This window comes from Sarcophilus harrisii, chromosome 2 (assembly GCF_902635505.1).
Source record: "Sarcophilus harrisii chromosome 2, mSarHar1.11, whole genome shotgun sequence".
NCBI classification, from domain to species: Eukaryota; Metazoa; Chordata; class Mammalia; order Dasyuromorphia; family Dasyuridae; genus Sarcophilus; species Sarcophilus harrisii.
The window spans coordinates 502,260,038-502,280,885 of record NC_045427.1 but is presented as its reverse complement, the minus strand read 5'-3'; the positions used below and the strand labels follow the sequence as shown (position 1 = coordinate 502,280,885).

Below are 20,848 nucleotides of genomic sequence, written 5' to 3'. Positions count from 1 at the left end.
CTCTTGCTAACTGTATTTCCCCCATTTATTCTGTTCTCTCTCTCCTTTCACCCTGCCCCTCCTCAAAAGTGTTTTGCTTCTGATTAACTAACCCCTTCTTCAATGTACCCTCTCTTTTCTCACATTCTCCCCATCCATTCCCTTATCTCCTTCCATTCCTACTATCCTGAAGTGTAAGATAGATTTTTATATCCAGTTGATATTTATTACTTCTTACCACATAATAAAATTGCAGTTTGTTCATCCTTTCCTGAATCGTTGGTTATCTACTTTGATTCCAATTATTTACTACCACAAAAAGTGGTACTATACATCCATCTACATATACAGATAGATATAGATATGTTGGTATATGTGGGCCATTTTTCAGTGATCTCCTTGTAGTATATACCTTTCCATGGGTAAGGATATTTTAGCCATTTTATATGCTAAATTCCAAGTTGTTTTTAAGAATGCTGCCAATTCAAGTTTCATTCACAACACACTAGTCTAGTATACTTATCTTAAAAATACACCTCCTCCTATCCTCCACCCCCCCACACCCACATACAAATTACTATTATTTTTCTGTATTTACCAATTTGCTAGGTAAGGTGAATTATAGCTTAGCATCTATATAATGTCTTGTGGTTTGCAAAGTACATTGAATATTATCTTGTTTCATCCTCACAGTCACCTGGGAAGTAGGTATTATTGTCTCCATTTTATAGATAAGGAATCTGAGACTAAGAGACAGTTATGCCATTTGCCCAATGTCACATAATAAGTTTCTGAAGCAGAACAAATTTGATTCCTTCTACCTCTCAGGTCTAACAGTTTATCCACTGTGCCACTTAGCAACCTCAGTGTTGTTTTGTTTTGCATTCCTCTTTGTATTAGTAATTTGGAACAGTTTTTCCTGGTTTTGTTAAAAATTTACAATTGTTCTCTTGAGAACTTGTTATTCATATGCTTTTGTCAACAATATTTTTGTATAATTGCAAAATCCAAGAGAAAGAGAAAAAGCACTACAAAATACATAAATATTTGAGAGTCATCCCACCAAAATGCAGAAAATACTTGCATTGATTCAATTACAGGATACTCCTTAAATAAAGAACAATCTAAACAGCTACAGCTATACCTTAGGTGTGCCAATATAATGAAAATTACAATATACTAAAGTTAATATAAAGATGTAATGCTATTCAGTCAAACTATCAAAGGATGCTTTATAGAGTTGATTAAAAATAAAAAAATTCATTAGAGGAACAAAAGATCTAGAATATTAATGAAAAAAATAGTAGGAATAAAATGGGAATAGCCCTTCCAGACATCAAACTATATTGTAAAGCAGCAATCGTAAAAATCATTTAGCTACTGCTAGTACTATAAAAATGGAATCATTGATCACTGCTGCAGACAAGAGAATATCATAATGGAATCATAACAATGTTTGATAAATCTGGAAACAAATGACTTGGAATACCTAGAATTTTATGGTTTTGTTAGTAGCTGTTTTTATCACTAAACATCTGGAAAATTCACCACTGCTCAGGCATTAGTGGGCAGTAAGGTGGCTGGGCCTGAAGTCCAGAAGACTCCTCTTCTGGAATTCAAATCTAGATTCAGATCCCTCTAGCTGTGGGGTCCTGGACAAATCACTTCATCCTGTTTGTCTGCATTGCCTCATCTGTAAACTGAGCTGGAGAAGGAAATGGAAAACCATTCCATCATCTCTGCCAAGAAAACCCCAAATGGGCTACCTAAGAATCACCTGGGTATATATCAGCAAGCTGTTAAAGGGAAATACTTCTGGTAGTCAATTTACTTTTGGTAACTTAGTCCTTTTGTTAAATCAGTTATGTTTGATTGGTTGGTTGGGGGGTGGGAGGGAGTGGTTTATTTGTTTTACAAATTCTATCAGGAAAAACATCCACTTAAGAAATTTAAAGATTGTATGTAGAATGCTAGCCTGAAATTTATATATACACCAGAGAAACATTCAAGGTTTATAAGAATCCCCCCCAATAAGATATTAGCTTAAGGTTGACATTTTTTCCTTAGAAACACATTTGTAAAATTTTTGTGAAGCTTAATGGAAATAAATGTTTTATTGATAAGGGGTTATATATCCCTTTCATTCAGGGAGCCTCTTGTTTTGTATGTATCCATTTATTTCATGACTATCTAATGACATTAAATAGAGAAACCAACATTTAAGATTCTACAACTTGGAAGTCTTAGAAACAATTATAATAAACTCCCTATGTACAAACTTCCTATGTGTAATCCCTTCCCCATTTTCAGGGGTTGAATTCTAGATATCACTACAAATGTAGAAATCACTGAATGTGAAACTGCCTGTGGTCAAGTAAATATGAAGAGAATATTATTTATTATAGAGGTAGACTGGCCCTAAAACCGTAATTGTTAACCAAATGGATATATTCTTATATTCAAATTGGGAAATGTTGGGAAACAGAGGGAGGTCTTACAATAACATTATTAGTTTTATTCATGATTGTCATATTTAAAAGCTTCCCCCCAAAAGTAAGTTAAGTGATAGGATATGAGAATATATATGTGTGTGTTCGGTTTTTCTTTTTATTAAAGCTTTTTCCCAAAGAGATTATAAAGAAGGGAAAGGGACCTGTATGTGCACGAATGTTTGTGGCAGCCCTTTTTGTAGTAGCTAGAAACTGGAAACTGAATGGATGTCCATCAGTTGGAGAATGGCTGAATAAATTGTGGTATATGAATATTATGGAATATTACTGTTCTGTAAGAAATGACCAACAGGATGATTTCAGAAAGGCCTGGAGAGACTTACACGAACTGATGCTGAGTGAAATGAGCAGGGCCAAGAGATCATTATATACTTCAACAACAATACTATATGATGACCAGTTCTGATGGACCAGGCCATCCTCAGCAACGAGATCAACCAAATCATTTCCAATGGAGCAGTAATGAACTGAACCAGCTACGCCCAGAGAAAGAACTCTGGGAGATGACTAAAAACCATTACATTGAATTCCCAACCCCTATATTTATACCTACCTGCATTTTTTATTTCCTTCACAAGCTAATTGTACAATATTTCAGAGTCTGATTCTTTTTGTACAGCAAAATAATGTTTTGGTCATGTATACTTATTGTGTATCTAATTTATATTTTAATGTACTTAACATCTACTGGTCATCCTGCCATCTGGGGGAGGGGGTGGGGGGGTAAGAGGTGAAAAATTGGAACAAGAGGTTTGGCAATTGTTAATGCTGTAAAGTTACCCATGCATATATCCTGTAAATAAAAGGCTATTAAATAAAATAAATAAATAAAGCTTTTTATTTTTCAAAACATATGCATGGACAATTTTTCAACGTTAGCCCTTGCAAAACCCTGTGTTCCAATTTTCTCCCCCTTCCCCAACACCCTCCTCTCGAGATAGCAAGTAGTCCAATATATGTTAAACATGGTAGAAATATATGTTAACTTCAATATACATAAAAGTTATCGTGCCGCACCCAAAAAAAAAAGAGAGAGAAGCCAAATTAAATGCAAGCAACAATGTTGTGAACCACACTCAGTTCTCGCAGTTCTCTCTCTGGGTGTAGATGGCTCTCTTTATGACTGAACAATTGGAGCTGGTTTGAATCATCTCATTATTGAAGAGAGCCGTGTCCATCAGAATTGATCATCGTATGATTTTGTTGTTGCCATGTATAATGTTCAACATGAGAATTTATTAAAAGAAAAGATTTTTACAACTTAATATCTTTTTCCTTTATGTAACATTTCTCCAGGCCACCTGAAGAGGAAACAGCTAATGGTAAGGAGTAAAGTTTCTTTACTGTACAGGAATTAGGAATTATATATGACTTCATTACCAAACTATCCTAGATATAATAATTTGGGGAAATTTAAGATTTGAAGGTGTTTCTTTTCTTCTGAAATTAAGATAATGGGATTTTCTTCAATCTTACCAACTTTCTTCTATTTCTGCCTCTGAAATCTTTATTTCTACAATCTGTATAAAAAATGTTTCTTCTAGATGGTAAATTACCCTCTTCTTCAATCATACTTTTAAGAAAAATTGTCAGAAATTCAAAACTCAGATACAATACCCGTGAGGTTGATGATCTCTTTTACTTTTTTTTTTTTTTTTTGGATGTTTTACATTTCATTTGCTCATCTTATTATAGATATACAGTTATTCTGATTTCATGCCCATAACAGCAGTCTGGTTAACTCAGATTACACTGAACTCAGATCCTCAACTATTAAATATCAAAGAAACTAAAAAATCCTAAGAGGGGAGGCTATTGTAAGGATCTGACCCCTACATTTTTGTCTCTGTTCCCATCAACCTTTAAGTCTCACACTTAGAATCCTGCCTCTCTACTTCAGAACATGGTAGACAGTTGTGGGTGATCAAGAAGACAATGAAAGCGTACTGAAAACAGTACGTTACATTCGTTGTCCTCATTTTTACATGTAAACTTAGGTTAACTAAACATCGAAATAAATACACAGTCCCTGTGCTCTCTCACAAATGTTTCCATCTCTTCCCACATCCAGTATGCAATTTGACAGGGATCTAGAATCTTTAAATGCATTTCAAATAACACAGTGTCATTTTACTATTGCCTCATTTAACCAGATTAAATTTCTTCTTTTATTTATTTATTTGTTTTTGCTGGGGCGATTGGGGTTAAGTGACTTGCCCAGGGTCACACAGCCAGGAAGTGGTGTGTTTCAGGTCAGAATTGAACTCAGGTCCTCCTGATTTCAGAGTTAGTGCTCTATCTACACCACCAACTAGCTTCCTCTAAATTCCCTCTTTTAAAAAAAAATTAATTTGCCTATTTTTGTTTTGAATAAATTTCTTGAATTTGTCTCAAAAATGTATTTTTTTCTTTTTTGTGAATGTGTAATAGGAAGCTAATTTCTTATAACATTTTAAACATTACTTTCTACCTGTTCTTCCTGTCTCTTGTATGTACCTAGTTGTTTGCTTATTGTCTCACTTATTAGAATTTGAGTTCTTGGAGGGCATGGCCTGTTTTGCCTTTCTTTAGATCCCTAGTTCTTTGTACAGTGCTAGTGTTTAATAAATGCTTGTTGACTGACTGATAAACATCCGACCAGTTAATTCTGTAGAGTCACACTTATTTCTTTGCCTTTTTAGGTATTGCGTCTCCTTTTAAGCCAGTTATGGATATAAATTACTACTATTCAGGTCAGTGATTTCAAAAATTGAAAATAAAAATGTCACTTCTTCTGGGAAATAAATCTGTTAAAAATTTGCAGGATAAAAAAAAAAAAAACTTGCATTTAAAAACCTTCCATATATGACTTCAGCTTGCCTTTCCAGACTTTGCTATTATTATTACCACACATGTACTGTGTTCCAGCAGAATTGGTCTGTTTGCTCAGCAATCTACCTTCACATGTCTTCTCTCATAGGCCTGCTTTACATCCCACTTTTGCCTTCTGTAATCTTGTAATTCCTTCAAGATTCAATTCAGGTGCCATCTCCAACATATCTCCCCAAGTATTTTTAGTACTTTCATCAGATTTTATTGCTGCTATCTGTTTAAATGTTACTTGGTACCCATTCTTCCAAGTGGTTTCCAAATTCTTTATAGGTAGGGACAGGTTTTTTTATTCCCAGTAACCAGCATGGTACTTTGCATGTAGTTTGTACTTCATAAAGACTTGTTGAATGAATGGATATTTAAAGTTTTAGTTTTGTATACTTGTTTTGCAGCTGTGGAAAGAAATAACTTGATGAGGTTGTCACAAAGCATTCCATTCACTCCTGTGCCTCCAAGAGGTAAAAATAAATAAAATCATTTCTTATGTTCATTTTTAATTTGTCATAATATTTATGAGGATTGGAAGGTCTCACAAAGGTACTTTGGCTTGCTTCCATATTTAATTAAGTACTTCAAAAGAAACTAGAAGCATTAAAGCTGTCTAACCCATTCCCTAGATATAAAGTGATGTGCTACAAATAGTGTGTGTATTTGGCCAACTAAAAGTATATTTAACATTTTTAAATTGAACGCTTAAAAGAATTCATTTTTAAATTCAAAGCCAAATATTTGGACAGGCTTGTTGATAGTTTCTTTTAGTCATTTTTTAAATGTTATTTCTAGTTGTATTTTATTAACTTGTTTTTTGATACAGGTGTACTAGTTTAAGGTTAACATGATGCCCTTGGTATTGCAGGTGAGCCAGTCACAGTTTATCGGCTAGAAGAAAGTTCTCCCAACATCCTGAATAATAGCATGTCGTCTTGGTCACAACTAGGATTGTGTGCGAAAATAGAATTTTTAAGTAAAGAAGAAATGGGAGGAGGTTTACGAAGAGCTGTCAAAGTACTGTGTACTTGGTCAGAATATGAAATCCTCAAATCAGGACATCTTTATATCATCAAATCCTTTCTTCCTGACGTAGTCAATACATGGTCAAGTGTTTACAAAGAAGATACAGTGCTGCATCTCTGTCTCAGAGTAAGTGATAATAACTGTATGGAAATAGAAAATAGCCTTTATTTTCTGCGATATAATAATAAATACAAGAACTTGTATTTAGTAGTTTAGTTGAAGAAGTTTTTCTTCCCTAGGAAATCCAGCAACAGAGAGCAGCACAAAAGCTTACCTTTGCTTTCAACCAAATGAAGCCAAAATCTATTCCATATTCTCCAAGGTAAATCTTTAGATCAGTTCATTCTTGAATCCTGTACCAAATGGAGAGAGAGGGTTGCTTTTTTAAAATATCATAGTTGATGTTCAATATTTTGTACTTTCACTATTGTTTCAGTATGTCATATTGATGTCAGTGTACTTATAATATCCCACATATTTTGATAAATATGTTGTAGACTAAATAAGTAAGTTTTGATTTAAAAAAAAGTAAATATTTGAAATTTCAAGTAACTAAATTGACCTTATTTGGTACTTAATGTTTATCGATATTTTTCAAAATTGATTGAAGGTTCCTAGAAGTTTTCCTGCTATATTGCCATTCTGCTGGACAATGGTTTGCTGTAGAAGAATGTATGACTGGAGAGTTTAGAAAATATAACAATAATAACGGCGATGAAATAATACCAACCAACACTCTGGAAGAAATCATGCTAGCCTTTAGCCATTGGACATATGAATATACAAGAGGGGAGTTGTTGGTACTTGATTTACAAGGTAAATTAAATTAAATTTTGCCTAAGAAAAGGCACCTATAATAAATGACTAAAATTGCTTCTTATTCTCAAGTTGACATGTACCCCTTACTCCTTTTTTTGGTTTTAGGTTTGATAGTTTGATCTTTGAGTGAAGGAACTAAAGAACCAAAACAAATGTTATTCTTAGACTCTTAATAATCTGATAAGAATTAAGAAGACTCTTAAGAATCTGATAAGAACAGTGAGCACATCAGTTGTGTACAATTGAATAGTTGAAAACTTTGTAAAGTTTGTAAAGTGTTCTCACTAAAATCTTGCTTATATAACTTTTTAATAATAGGCTTAATTTGAGCTACTTGTTTTCCTCTAAGTTTGATGTCTAATTGTTCATGAGAGGTAGTTTTTTTTTTTTTTTTGAGAGGTAGTTATTTTTAATTTTCATTGTCTCATCTCCAAGGATTCACCCACCTCTCTATTCTAGTTAACTAGATATTATCTAAACAAAGTCTTTAAGACCCTGTTAATCACTTCTTTCACTAATAAATTTATAATAGATTTATTTGGTCTCCTTGTAATTTAAACAAAAATTATTATTCTTGATTTTTTTTTAGAGGTAGCATGAGCTAAGAGACAGAGCCAAAAAAAAAAACAAAATCTACTCCTGACACTAACTACAGGAAAGTCATTTAACCTTAAAGCTTCGGTTTCTTCCTAAGTAAAAAAAAAAAAAGAAAGAAAAGAATTTTAGTGGTTAGTTCTCCCTACTTTCTGATGTTAAAAGGATCAAATTGGATATTGGACCAGTCCTCCTCACTTGTCAGCTCTGACATTTGTTTCCCAGTAATTCAGAAAGTTATGTTTGTTATGCTGGTACACTGCATCAGGAAGTCAGACTAAAACAAGTAGTCTAAGAAGATATTTTTATACCTGAAAAGGAAATAAAAAACTCAATGAAAATTGTAGCGTGCCATGGCAATAACAAATTTCTTATGCCATAAAAGTCTCTCTTTTGTTTATAAAGGTGTGGGTGAGAATCTGACGGATCCATCTGTGATAAAAGCAGGAGAAAAGAGGTAATATTGGATTTAACAGCTTTTTTAACGCTTGCACAGCTCAGTAAACATTAAAATTTTATTAAAAGTCAAGGGAGAGGAAAACAACCTAATTCAGACAAGTTCCTGAATGGAACTTGAAGTTTAATGGTGGGTTATGATAAACACACATCATAACTATGACCCCCCCAAAAAAAAAAAATTATATTAAATAAGTTGTGGTATGGGAAGATAATGGAATATTATTATTCTATTAAAAATGATAAGATGATTCTGGAAAGATTTACACGAACTTATACTGAGCGAAACAAGCAGAACTAGGAATACATTGTACACAGTAACAGTAAGAATGTATAGTGACCAACTATAAAAAAAATTCAGTTCTTCTCAGTGGTTTAATGATCCAAGGTAGTCCTGATAAGCTTTGGACAGAAAATGTCATCTGCATACAGAAAAAAGAACTAAAAAGACTGAATGTAAATCAACTTTTGCTGTTCACTTCTTTTTGTTTTTTTTCCCTCCCATGGTTTTTCCTTTTTTGTCTGATTTTTCTCTTCCAACATGATTCATAAAACAATATTTTATTCAAAAAAATTTTTTTAAAGAAAAAATAGTATATTATAAAAGTTGACAGTAAATGTGTGTGTGGCTAGGGAAAGATCAGAGAAGGATTCATGGAAAAGGAGATATATAAGTTGGGCTTTAAAGAGGAATTCAGGAGGTGAAGACATTACAGGTATGAGGAACAACCTGAGCAAAGACCCAGATGTACAATCATTAAGTGAAAGCACAGGGTATTGAAATAAAGGGGCTAGGGTGCTCGAGGGGTGGGCGGAGGGAGAGGAAGAGATTATTTATAAGCCTAAAATCAGGTTGTGAAATTTAAATTTTGCTTGTTCATAATTATTCAAAGGTCATCTGACATGGTTTTTGGACCAGCAAACCTAGGAGAAGATGCAATAAAGAACTTCAGAGCAAAGCATCACTGCAATTCTTGCTGTAGGAAACTTAAGCTTCCAGGTAAAGTTTTTCTTTTTATATCACACATGTAACCAGTTAGACCAGCCTTGGGCTTTTCCCTATCTGTCAGACCATAAGTTTTTTTTTTTTGTTTTTTACAAAGGAATACTTACCTAGGTGTGAGTGTCAACTATCTCTGTCCACACCTTCCTGAGGCGAATCATCATATTAACATTATGAACCTGTTGTCACTGGAAGTTAAAGCTTTAGGAAATGAGATTTGATTTGGTGAAATTAAAAGGTTAGCATTAGAGCCTAAAAGATAGAACTTTAGTCACTGTACCATTCAGTTTTCAACTCAAATGAACTTTTGTTGAATATCTGACATTGGACTAGTTGCTACAGATACAGAAACACAATGTAAACTCTCACTTTTAAGGATTTTCTGTTATAATGGCGCTAAGACTATTTATACAGGCAAATTTATGCAAAATGAAATACAAAGGACTTCTCTAGAAAGAAGCTCTATAACAATAAAGTGGGTCCTAAAAGGCCTCTTGTTTAGAGCATTTGAACTGAGTTTTAAAGGAAGCTAGGGATCCTACTGGGTAGATATGAGCAAGAGCAGTATTCCACATTGACAGCCTTGTGGACAAAATATGAAATGTTGTCTTTGAGATGCAGCAAATAAATGAATTTGTTTTGATTTGTAGGGCACAAGATAGAGAACATGTGCAATCTGTCAAGAATGATAAAAGTCTGTTAACATGAGAAATTCAAGATTTTAATGAAACTATAGTTCTGAGGTTCTCAAACAATAATAAATGTTAATTAAATTGGTACCCAATATGATTTGTGAAACATAATTATTTGATGAAAGCAAATGTTAAAATTTTCCTCAAAGCTGGATTTCTGTACATATTAAAAGTCTTTACAGCAGAATGCCAAGATTAATAAATACTTGTAAGATAAGCTTCTAATTAAAAGCTTTAAAGATTTATGTTATTAGAACTTTTCTAGGGACTGAACTATACATATGAACTGAATAAGCAACATTTTAGAATTTAATAATGTATTTATTGATTGCATTTGCAGAGATGAAAGGCATATTTAGCACAATGAATTCTCTATGTGCTCATAGAATAGCCTGAATGCAGTAGTCAGAAGTCATTTATATTTGGTTTTAGAATGTACTATGATTTTTTTTGTTGTTGTTGTTATCAGATTGCTTTTTTTTTTTTTTAACTTAATAGTTCTGTTTGCGTCCGGTCAGTAATAAAATTAATTTGTGTTCCTAAACAGACTATGAAAAAAAATAGCCTTAGAGTTGAAATTTGTCCTCGGCTAAATAAATAAAATTTAATGTGTCCATGAATATTTGAGAGTAGACAAGATTGCATTTATTCCAGGAAGATAACTAAATATTCAATTAGATCACTTTGTAAACTATAAAATAGCATATAAATATGAGTTGACAATCATCATTGTTAATAGCAATAACAACAAATATATCCAACAACAAAATTATAGTTGAATCCATTTTAGTTTAAGCTACACATTAAATTTTAAATCTTTCCATTTTCTTCCAAAACATGACAGCATAACTGAGTCACATTGAATTATAAAAAATGAATGTGTGCTTTATAAAACATGGAAAGATAGAAACAGCTCTATCAGCAGCGAGGATTTCTGTTTACATAGTATTTTGCATACATTGTTCTATGATCTTCATAACAACCTGTGGAGGAGGTAGTGATAGTTACATATCTATCTTGTAAATCAGAAAACTGAAGTTTCCTGACTGACTTTTCCATGGTCATATAATGAATTAGCAGCAGCTAGGCCTCAAATTCCTCAGATCTCTTGATTCCCTGATGCAATGCCTTATTATGCACACTGGTTTTAATAATTTTAATATTTACACATAATTATTTTAAAGAGAGATTTATTCACACTAAAAGTGTTTCATCATGTTATTTATTGGAATTGTATGACTCAGTTTCATACTTGAACTTTTAAGAGTATGTACTATATTAGAGATAGTGCAGAAAATTGATTAATTGTCCAGTTGTAAGAAATACTTACCTCTTTTTTTTTTTCCTGACTTTTTTGGGGGGGTAATGTAGATCTGAAGAGGAATGACTACACACCCGATAAAAATCTGTTTCCTCAGGATGATTCTCCCGATTTGAGTGTTGAGCCTGGAAGTTCTACCAAAGAATCACCTAATTCTATTCGTCTGATGCTGTAATCATGGATTTTGCCTACACCTCCCAAACATGTTGTTAAGTTAACTTTTCCTTAAGGAGGAAGCTGTGAGGTGATACAGGTGGTAGGTCCAGGGAGAGTCTGGTGATACTCGACGTCCTGGTCACTGTCTTAAAGCCTAATTAAAGTAGTGAGTCAGTAATTGTCTACAGGACACAGCTGGCAGTCAAGTTTTAAAGGTAAAAAAGAATTAGTATTTATAACTTTTAAAAGGGCTCTTTTTAGCAGAAGATTTAATTTGACTTTGTTCTGGTGATGAGGGTAATTCCCTCTTTCTCATATGGTGCAATATCCCGTTAACCAAAGTCATGTTTTGTTAAAGCAGAATGTGTTTGGCAGCTGGTTTTCTGCCAATCACTTGGAGAAATGAAGTGATCATACCCAGCCTCCTCATAAGTTAAAAGCCAAGGTCAGCCTCCAAGTGTCTGATTGATGTCTAGATAATGAAGTCGCTGGTTCTCACCTACATATTTATTACTCATTGGATTAGGGAAGAGTCCTAAAAATATTTGAATCTAATATTGAATCTAAGGATTTGAGAAGATTGAGCAGAAGATCAAAATGAGCATTTTCCTAATAAACACTGTTTCCTGAATCAGGGTCAGGCTCCATGTTTAAAGATGGAGCCAGTTTTTGTCAGTAGAGCCCTAATTGTGCAAAATTGTTTTATACATTATTTTATCAAGTCACTGTTCCATAGTAACAGGTAAAGCCATGATAGACTGGTATGATACACCTGTATAGAAGGAAAAAGTACTTGTGGTTCAAAAGTTGCCTTGTAAGAAAACCTAGAAGTGCTTTTTGTCTGTAGTAACTTCAGAAGTGACATATTTTCCAAAGATCTCATAGACCAGTATATCAAATTCGAATGTACACATGAACTTCTAATTGTAATTAAAATTGTGTAGGAACATCTTGAACTACTTTTGGTTTTGGTACTTATTTAAGAAATGAATTGAGTTGGATTGTCATTATGTTATGTCGGGAGATTGCAATGCAACTTTATGCCAAGAAAATATAATGTAACTGCCCCAAATATTGTTGAATATTCAACAAGAAAAACCTGTTTCTGACTGAAGTTTCATGCTTCAATTGTATTTTTTTAGTTTCTTTTTTGTTTCTTAGGTACTAATTGTAATTTTAACCAAGGGGCAATATAGTGCTCCATTTATATTTGTAGTGTATCTTATAGATACAAAAGCAAGGCAAGAACACAATAGCTGTTTAAATGGTGTTTTATGTTGATTGGGGGGGAAATGGGGAGAAGAGAAATGAAAAGTGTATTACTTAAAGACATACTGTATACATTTTGTATCATTAAATCTTTAAAAGAATCTAAATAAATTTATTCTTGTTTACAGATGTTAAGTGTGTTGAATTATTCAGGGAGGAAAAAGCCTGTTAAGTTTTCATATAATGGATGTGAAATAAATATGAATTATTTCCATAGTTAGTCTTGCTTTATTTTTTAACCTAAGACATTTTTTCCTTACACCTATAATTCTCTTTTGTAAAATTCAGTAACATTGTAATTGGGATGACGGAGGGATTGTCCTAAGGCAGGAAAAAGAGTCTTTAGGTGCCAGCCAGAAGCCTAGTCTAGTGTATGTTGGTCACATTTTCTGCAAGTCTTATTTAACATTCCCATCTCAGTTTCATCATCCTGGTGTCAAGAGATCAACAATGAATTATAAAGTTATGAATTCTACTTACCAGGATTCCATAGTAAAACCCATTCTTCCAGTTCCAATTTGTATATTAAATTTGTTTCACTTGGCTCCTAAAAAAAGTACAGTGCACCCATCCATCCACTAATTTTGAGTTTGTACCCATGCAACAACTATGTTCCCTTAGGCTGATTGAAGTAGGAGGCCAGGTCAAGTAACAGGATGAATAGAGCATAAAAGAAATGTAATTGGTTCTAAGGCTCACAAGGAAGGCCACCGACACGGGGGAGGGGGGGAATCATTAAGGAAGAATATCAAAGAAGCAACAATATCTGGATGGGGTGGGAAAGATTGATGGAGAGATAAAACACTTGCAGATGTGTTTGGTCAACCATTGTTGGCAATCTTTGAAAGATTGTGGAGAACAGAAAAATAAGAGATTGGAAGAGAGCAAGTGTTCCAAAAATTGAAGAAAATGAAGTCAATAAATGTTAGCCCAGGGACCTCACTAATTACTAGCTATATTTTAAAATGTTTTTAAAAGAATGTTTCTTCAAAACATCTCCAGAAAGGAAATGGTTGTCAGAAAGAGGTAGAATACCTTAAAGGTAGAGTTAGGACCTTAAGAGTGAGATAATTTTAAGACTAGAAAAATTAGGTGATTTTCCCAGTATCACTAACGTATCAAAAGGATAATTTGAAATAAAATTCTCTGGTTAATTCAGTGCATCCAGTATATAACTTGATTTTCAGAAAACATTTGGCCAATACTTGTACTATCTTCATGGAAAGGATTGGTTCCCCCATTAGAAAGTAAGTTCTTCGAGGGTAGGAATTGTTTCATTCTCTGCTTATATTCAGAGCCTACCAGAGTGCCGGACACGGGCTAGTTTACTTCAGAAATGTTTGTTGAGGGGCAGCCACTCACTGGGCCCTCCCAACCCTCTCCTCTCAGAACCCTTGAAGTAGAGCCGCAGGAGGTCAAGGTGAGGTATTCTTCCTGCCCAAGAATTAGATAAGCTAGAAAAGGTCTTTGACAATGGATACTGGGTACGGTAAGAGAGGGTCAGGCAAGTACAGAGAATCCTTTATTGGCACTTTCATAGAGGAAGGGAATACATGTGGTCAGTCATAGAGGACGAAAAATGGATCTAGAAATAGATATGGCAAATGGATCAAGAAATCTCAGGGCAGCTAGGTGGCTCAGTGAAGAGAGCACCAGCCCTGAATTCAGGAGGACCCGAGTTCAAATTTGACCTCAGACACATGACACTTCCTGATTGACATGGGCAAGCCACTTATTCCCAATTGCCTCAGAGGAAAAAAAAGAAAGAAAAGGAAATTTATCTCACCCCAAAAGGGAAATTGGAGGGGAAGGAGATAAGAAAAAGGAGTGGAGGAGGAGGAGAGTGGCAACAATAGAAGCAAAAGGTTAGAAGAGGGACAGGGTAAAAAGACTAAACAAAAGGAAAAAAGATGGAGGAAAATATATAACTGTGAAGGCTGTGTACACCCATAAAATGGAAGCAAACAGCAAAATATTAATCAAAATCCAATAATATTCAGTTTATAAAAGACTTGAAAAAGAGGCAAACAGTTAAAGTAAGGAGATGGAGCAGAATCTATTATCCTCCTGAAGCTAAAAAAAAAAAAAAAAAAAGCAGAGGTCTAGTCAAAAGAGATAACGTGGGGAAATGATTTTTTTACATGAAAGAATAATTTATTTATTCCCATAAAAGCAAAATTTTCTTAAAAAGTGTTAAATTAGTTATACCATAGCCTCAAAGGTAACAAAAGTCAATAAATGAGATAGTTGAAGACATCTCACATTGTAGTTCTTATTTTACTTTTTTTTTGACACTTGATTGTCATTTTCTTTTTTAAAATAGCTTTTTAATTTTCAAAATATAAATATATGCAAAGATAGGTTTCAACATTCACCCTTGCAAAACCTTGTGTTCCAAATTTTTCTTCCACCTTGCCCCCATTCTAAGTAATCCAATATATGTTAACTGTGCAATTCTTCTATACATATTTCCACAATTATTTTGCTGCACAAGAAAAATCAGATCAAAAAGGGAAAAAAATGAGAAAGAAAACAAAAATCAAGCAAACAAAAGTGAAAATGCTATGTTGTGATCCACACTCAATTCCCACAGTCTTCTCTCTGGGTGTAGATGACTCTCTTCATGACAAGATCATTGGGGCTTGGCCTGGATCATCTCATTGCTGAAGAAGGCCACGTCCATCAGAATTGATCATCATATAATCTTGTTGCCATGTACAATGATCTCCTGGTCCTGCTCACTTCCCTTAACATCAGTTCATGTTAAGTCTCTCCAGGCCTCTCTGAAATCATCCTGCTGGTTGTTTCTTACAGAACAATAACATTCATATACCATAATGTTTTCAGCCGTTCTCCAACTGATGGGCATCCACTTAGTTTCCAGTTCCTTAGAATTATGAAAAGGGCTGCCACAAACATTTTTGCACATGTGGGTCAGAGAAAATAATTTTGATAAAAAAGTTGATAATGTAGTAGATAATGTAGTAATGAAGTAATACATACAAGTTTCTTTTCTCAAATTTATAGAGAAATTGAGTCTAATTTAAAAACAAAAAAGACAAAAGAAAAATAACCATTCCCCGAGTGATATCAAATAAAAATACTAGAGAGTATGAGAGAAAAAGTTACACTAATGAATTACTGATAGAGTAATGAATTGGTCCAACCATTCTAGAGAACAATGTGGAACTACATTTAAAGTGCTATAAAACTACATACCCTTTGACCTCCCAATTCCATAACTAGGTCTGTATCACAAAGAAATCAAAGAAAAAGGAAAGAGACCTATATGGATAAAAATAAGAAATAAATAATAAGAATTGGTAAATTGAGATGCCCATCAACTGTGGAATGGCTGAATAAGTTGTGACATATTACTATGCTATAAGAGGAGTATAGTTTCAGAAAAACATGGGAAGATCTGTATCAACTGATGCTGAGTAAAGTCAGCAGAACCAGAAGAGATCATTATACACAGTAGTATTTTAATGATGATCAACTGTGAAAGAGTCGTTCTGATCAATACAATAACCCAAGAAAATTCCAAAAGACTCATGGTGAAAAAAAATGTTATTACAACTCCAGAGAAAGGACTTTTGAATGAGTGAAGCATAGTTTTCTCACTTTATTTTTCTTGCCTTTTCTATTTCCATAATATGGCTAATATAGAAATTTTTTCCACAGGATTTCACATGCAGTTATTTGCCATCTCAGTGGATAAGGGAGGGACAGGAAGGAAAAAATTTAGAATACAAATCTTTTTTTGAAAAGAATTTAAAATAGGAAAAACGGCCCAACCATAGATACTATGGGAATAGGGAAGACTGGGATTCATCTTCAGATGAGGGAGGACATTGAAATAAAAAAAAAAGCCTCTCCTACAGCAAAGAGTAATATTAAATGGCTACCTGCCTAGAAAGAATTTATAGAACTCAAGAAAGATTTTTAAAATCAATTAAGAGATATTGAGGAAAAAATAAATAAGAACTATCCAAGAAAAAAGATTATGAAAAGAAAGTCAATCAACTAGAAAAGGAGATCCAGAATTTTAAAGAAGAAAAGAAATCTTTGAAAATTAGAATTGCCATGGGGAAACCAATGAAGGTATAAGAGATCAAGAAATAACAAAACAAAATATAAAGAATGAAAAAATAGAAGAGAATGTGACACATAAGAAAGAAGCAGATCTGGAGAAGAAATCAAGAAGAAAAAGCATAATTTGACTACCTAAAAGTTGTGACCAAAAAAGAACCATAACAATAATCAGAGAAAATTGTCCTGAAGTGATGATAGAATAAGAAGGGAAAGTAGAAATAGAAAAGAAAAATCCATCAATCACCACCTCAAAGAGATTCTATAAGAAAAATACATAGGAACCTTATTGCTAAATTTCAAAATCCCCAGATCAAAGTGAAAACTTTACAAGAAACAAAAACAATTCAAATATGCTGAAGCTACAATTAAAATTGTACAGGATTTATCAGCAGCTTCAATAAAAAACCACAGATCCTAGAATCCTATATATGTGGACAATCAAAATCAGGATTGTGGCCAAAAATATTATATTCAGCAAAATTAAGTATAATATTGAATGGGGGGGGAAATGGATGCTCAACAAATTGTCAGATTTTCAGGATTTTGTCTCAACTAAACCTGAACTCAATAGAAAATTTAATGTATAAGAGCTAATGTCAAAGACTAATTTCAAGGGATTCCTCAACAAGGACAAACTATGTTTTATACATGGAAATGTAAATTATATGTCTAAGATTGGCATTAGCCATTGAGTAGTGCAAAAGGGATTCCTCAACAAGGACAATTGTTTTATACATGGAAATATGACCCATATTGTCTAGATTGACATGAGTAAATTGGACAATGAGTAGTCCAAAAGTCGACACTGATTTTGATTGTCGACATATATAGGATTCTAGAATCTGTGGTTTTTTATTGAAGCTGCTGATAAATCCTGTACAATTTTAATTGTAGCTTCAGCATATTTGAATTGTTTTTTGTTTTTGTTTCTTGTAAAGTTTTCACTTTGATCTGGGGATTTTGAAATTTAGCAATAAGTAGATTGGAGTAGAGTTGAGTATAATCTGACTCTAAAAAGCAAAACCATCTAGAAAAAGCCAAAAATAGTAATTATGCTATATGAATAAAATGCAGAGGAAAAACTGACAGAGGCATTAGATGGGGGAGGAGAGCAGATAGTTCTGAAAACCTACTCATTGGGAATGAATTAAATTAGGAGATATATATGTTCCATGAAAGGTACTTCATCCTCCAAAATCCATGAAAGTGTAAGTGGGGAGGGAATGGAATAAGGTGGGGTACCGAAGCATGTTTAGATTAATGGCGATGGAGTAAAGTGTGCAAATTAATAGGAAAAGGGTAAAGAGGGAGGGAAAGGGTTGGGGAGAAGACAGGGGAAAGTTGAGCAACAGTAAGACAAGTTAAGGAGTAGAACTAAAGTAGAAGGGCTAAGAAAAAGATGTACACAAATGCAGTAACAAGGATCAGGAGTAAGTATTAGAAAAAAGTAAAGTTAGTAATCATTGTTCTCAGACAAAGTCAAGCTTTAAGATTCAATCAAGAGAGAAAACTACATTATGCCAGCCATATTAATATTGTTTTAGATATATGTCCATGTAAATAAATATATATACATGTATGTATGTGTGCATATTACATATATGTGTGTATATAGATATATGTATGTTGTGTATGTGTATAATATATAAAAATAGATCCATGCTTAGCTGTAACCTGTTTGGGGAAAGTGGAAGATATAAAAGAAGAAAAAAAAAATAATAAAGTAAAAAGTACACAGAAGGGAACAAAAAATTAACCTACAAGGGAGCAAAGAAAAGATGGACAGTCATGAATTTAATCTCTTTTATTATATATGCTTTCTTGAATTGGAAAATTATTGTTACATATTTCAAATCCTCTCTGATGTTCTGCTGGACATATGACAGTTTTTTTTTCCTTTTTCTGTTTTTTTTTATTAATTTTTACTTATTTTGTATCTACTTTTAAATAACTTTTTAAAAGAATTTAAATAATGGTTGTTTTTAAATTAATACTTGTTACAATTCCAATTCCAATACAATGACTTGTGATGGAAAGAGCCATCCTCATTCAGAAAGAGAACTAAGGAGAATGAATGGGGCTCAAAGCATAGTATTTTCACCTTTTGGGTTTTTTTTTTCTTTTTCATGGCTTTTTTTCCCCTTTGATCTGATTTTTCTTGCACAACATGATGAATATGGAAATATGGTTAGAAGAATTGTACATGTTTAATGTATGTCTAAGGAAGAGGGAAGGAGGAGAGAGAAAATCTTGGAACAAAAGGTTTGCAAAGATAAATGTTGAAAACTATCTATTCGTGTATTTAGAAAAATAAAAATCTCTTCTAAAAATTATAAATCAATACTTGTTGGACGATAAGTAGAAAGATGTGAGCTAAGTCAATAGACAACAATCGGTATTGGTCAAATAGCCAGATACAAGTAAGGCTAAAATGTCCCAAATATATATAGATGTTGAACATATCTATCGATGATTTATAGCATACATATGTGGATGACAAAGCTGGGAGAGACAACTAGTCGTTACAATTCAAAAAGATACATGGCTAAGTAAATAAGATTCAGTATTGGTCAAATAGCCAGGTTCAAGTAAGGTTAAAATGTCCCAAATATTTAAGATATTGAACATTTCTATCGATGATTCATACACTGTGGATGATAAAGCTGGGAGAGACAGCTAATAGTAGTTGTTTGATAGTAGTTAGAATTCAAAAAGATGATAGGAAAAAACACTGGACCAAGCCTAAGAATATCTAATTTAATATGGATAAATATGTAATTATATATTTTGGTTCAAAAAGCCAATTTAACATACAAAGTGGGAGAAGTATACCTTGACAGCAGTTGATCAGGAAAACAACCACCTCCACCTCCACCATCACCACTAGCCAGAGGTTATAGAGGATTGCATGGTCAATTGTGAGTCAACAATATGGCAAATCAAAAAAGCCAATGAGATCTTAGGCTGCATTAAAAGAACCAGGGAGATGATGTGCTCTGTCCTAGTCAGATCTCATCTAGGGCAATCTGTCCAATTCAACACCACATTTTAAGAAAGACAGTGATAAGGCAGAAAGTTACCAGAGAAGGGAAACTGAGGATGAAAACCCTTGACTTCATGCCATATAAAGACTGGTTAGAATAAATGACTGAATGAAGCATTTATTAAGCACTATGTGCAAAGCATTGTGCTAAACATTGGGGATATAAATAAAAGGTAAGATGATCCCTACCTCTCAAAGAGCTCACATTCTAATGAAACTAGGGAAATTGAACCCAAGGGAGGGGAGAAGGAAGGGGGAAGCAGGGAAGAGGATAGTCAGTAATCTGAGGAATGCTTGAAGAACTGTCCCAGTGATCATAAGTATACTTATTCTTGGTCCCAAGGGAAGAACTGGGAACAAAAAGTAGATAATATAGACTTGATTTCAGGAAAACCTTCTTAAGAATTATTGCTCTCCAAAAGCGGAATGGTCTTAGAAGATTCCTCTCACTGGAAGTTTTCAAAGGCTGGATGAAACTCTTTTTTGAGTTTACTATCAACTCCTGAAGTTCTGTTTGCATGCTCACAGCTCAAAGAAAAGAATACTGGCTATTGGCAGAATTGTGAAGAAATGTGGCCTTTTCCTCATTCCTGGAACATCATCTTGAAGAAGTAAAAGATGAAGCAAGAGAAAAAGATGAAACAAGAAGTGACCTAAGCATTCAACACTGAGTCCAGACTATCAGGTCAGCAGTGGAAGAGGAGCAGATGCTAATTAATACTAGAGATGGATAATGAGCCTAGAAAGACTCAGTTTTTTTGTTTGTTTGTTTTAGTTTTTTCCCCCCTCTACTAGAACAACTCTGGCTGAGATGGGCGTGTGTACATATATAAACACTGAAAGAGAAGAGCAGAAAATGTCTTCTCAATACAATTCAAGTAACTTTAAGCCACTATGTGGTGTGTCTAATGTGGTAGATACTCATAGGCACTGAGGATACAATATAGAATTACTGCCTTCAAGGAACTTATAACCCATTCACAAGCAAGGTAAGGCAAAGCCACAACCATTTATTAAATGTATACT

At 33.7% G+C, this 20,848-nt stretch overlaps 2 protein-coding genes and 1 long non-coding RNA gene across 6 annotated transcripts in view; 2 read left to right on the top strand and 1 right to left on the bottom strand.

Moving 5' to 3' along the window:
- TRPM7 (transient receptor potential cation channel subfamily M member 7) overlaps positions 1 to 12,814 on the top strand; it is a 128,359-nt gene extending 115,545 nt beyond the window's left edge. Inside the window, exons 32-40 of the mRNA XM_023499915.2 lie at positions 3,786 to 3,811; positions 5,171 to 5,221; positions 5,753 to 5,818; positions 6,217 to 6,500; positions 6,614 to 6,696; positions 6,985 to 7,190; positions 8,193 to 8,244; positions 9,137 to 9,243; positions 11,310 to 12,814. Of these exons, the coding sequence (XP_023355683.2) occupies positions 3,786 to 3,811; positions 5,171 to 5,221; positions 5,753 to 5,818; positions 6,217 to 6,500; positions 6,614 to 6,696; positions 6,985 to 7,190; positions 8,193 to 8,244; positions 9,137 to 9,243; positions 11,310 to 11,434 (1,000 nt within the window). The 3' untranslated portion in view covers positions 11,435 to 12,814. The remainder of the gene's footprint in view (positions 1 to 3,785; positions 3,812 to 5,170; positions 5,222 to 5,752; positions 5,819 to 6,216; positions 6,501 to 6,613; positions 6,697 to 6,984; positions 7,191 to 8,192; positions 8,245 to 9,136; positions 9,244 to 11,309) is intronic.
- Positions 6,423 to 19,681, bottom strand: LOC116421828. The gene is made up of 3 exons (XR_004232377.1): positions 19,612 to 19,681; positions 6,649 to 6,727; positions 6,423 to 6,514 (listed from the first exon to the last, which is right to left on the bottom strand). It is a non-coding gene; the product is annotated as an uncharacterized LOC116421828 (long non-coding RNA).
- Positions 19,682 to 19,739: 58 nt separating this feature from the next.
- The window catches only part of USP50 (ubiquitin specific peptidase 50), a 28,704-nt gene continuing 27,595 nt past the window's right edge, over positions 19,740 to 20,848 (top strand). For 2 of the 4 annotated variants that reach the window (XM_023499774.2, XM_023499773.2), the window contains exon 1: positions 19,740 to 19,995. The gene's annotated coding sequence lies outside the window, so the exon portion shown is untranslated. Of the gene's footprint in view, positions 19,996 to 20,551; positions 20,812 to 20,848 lie in introns of those variants that run through there. The other 2 variants (XM_012545415.2, XM_031955182.1) reach the window with 1 other exon arrangement.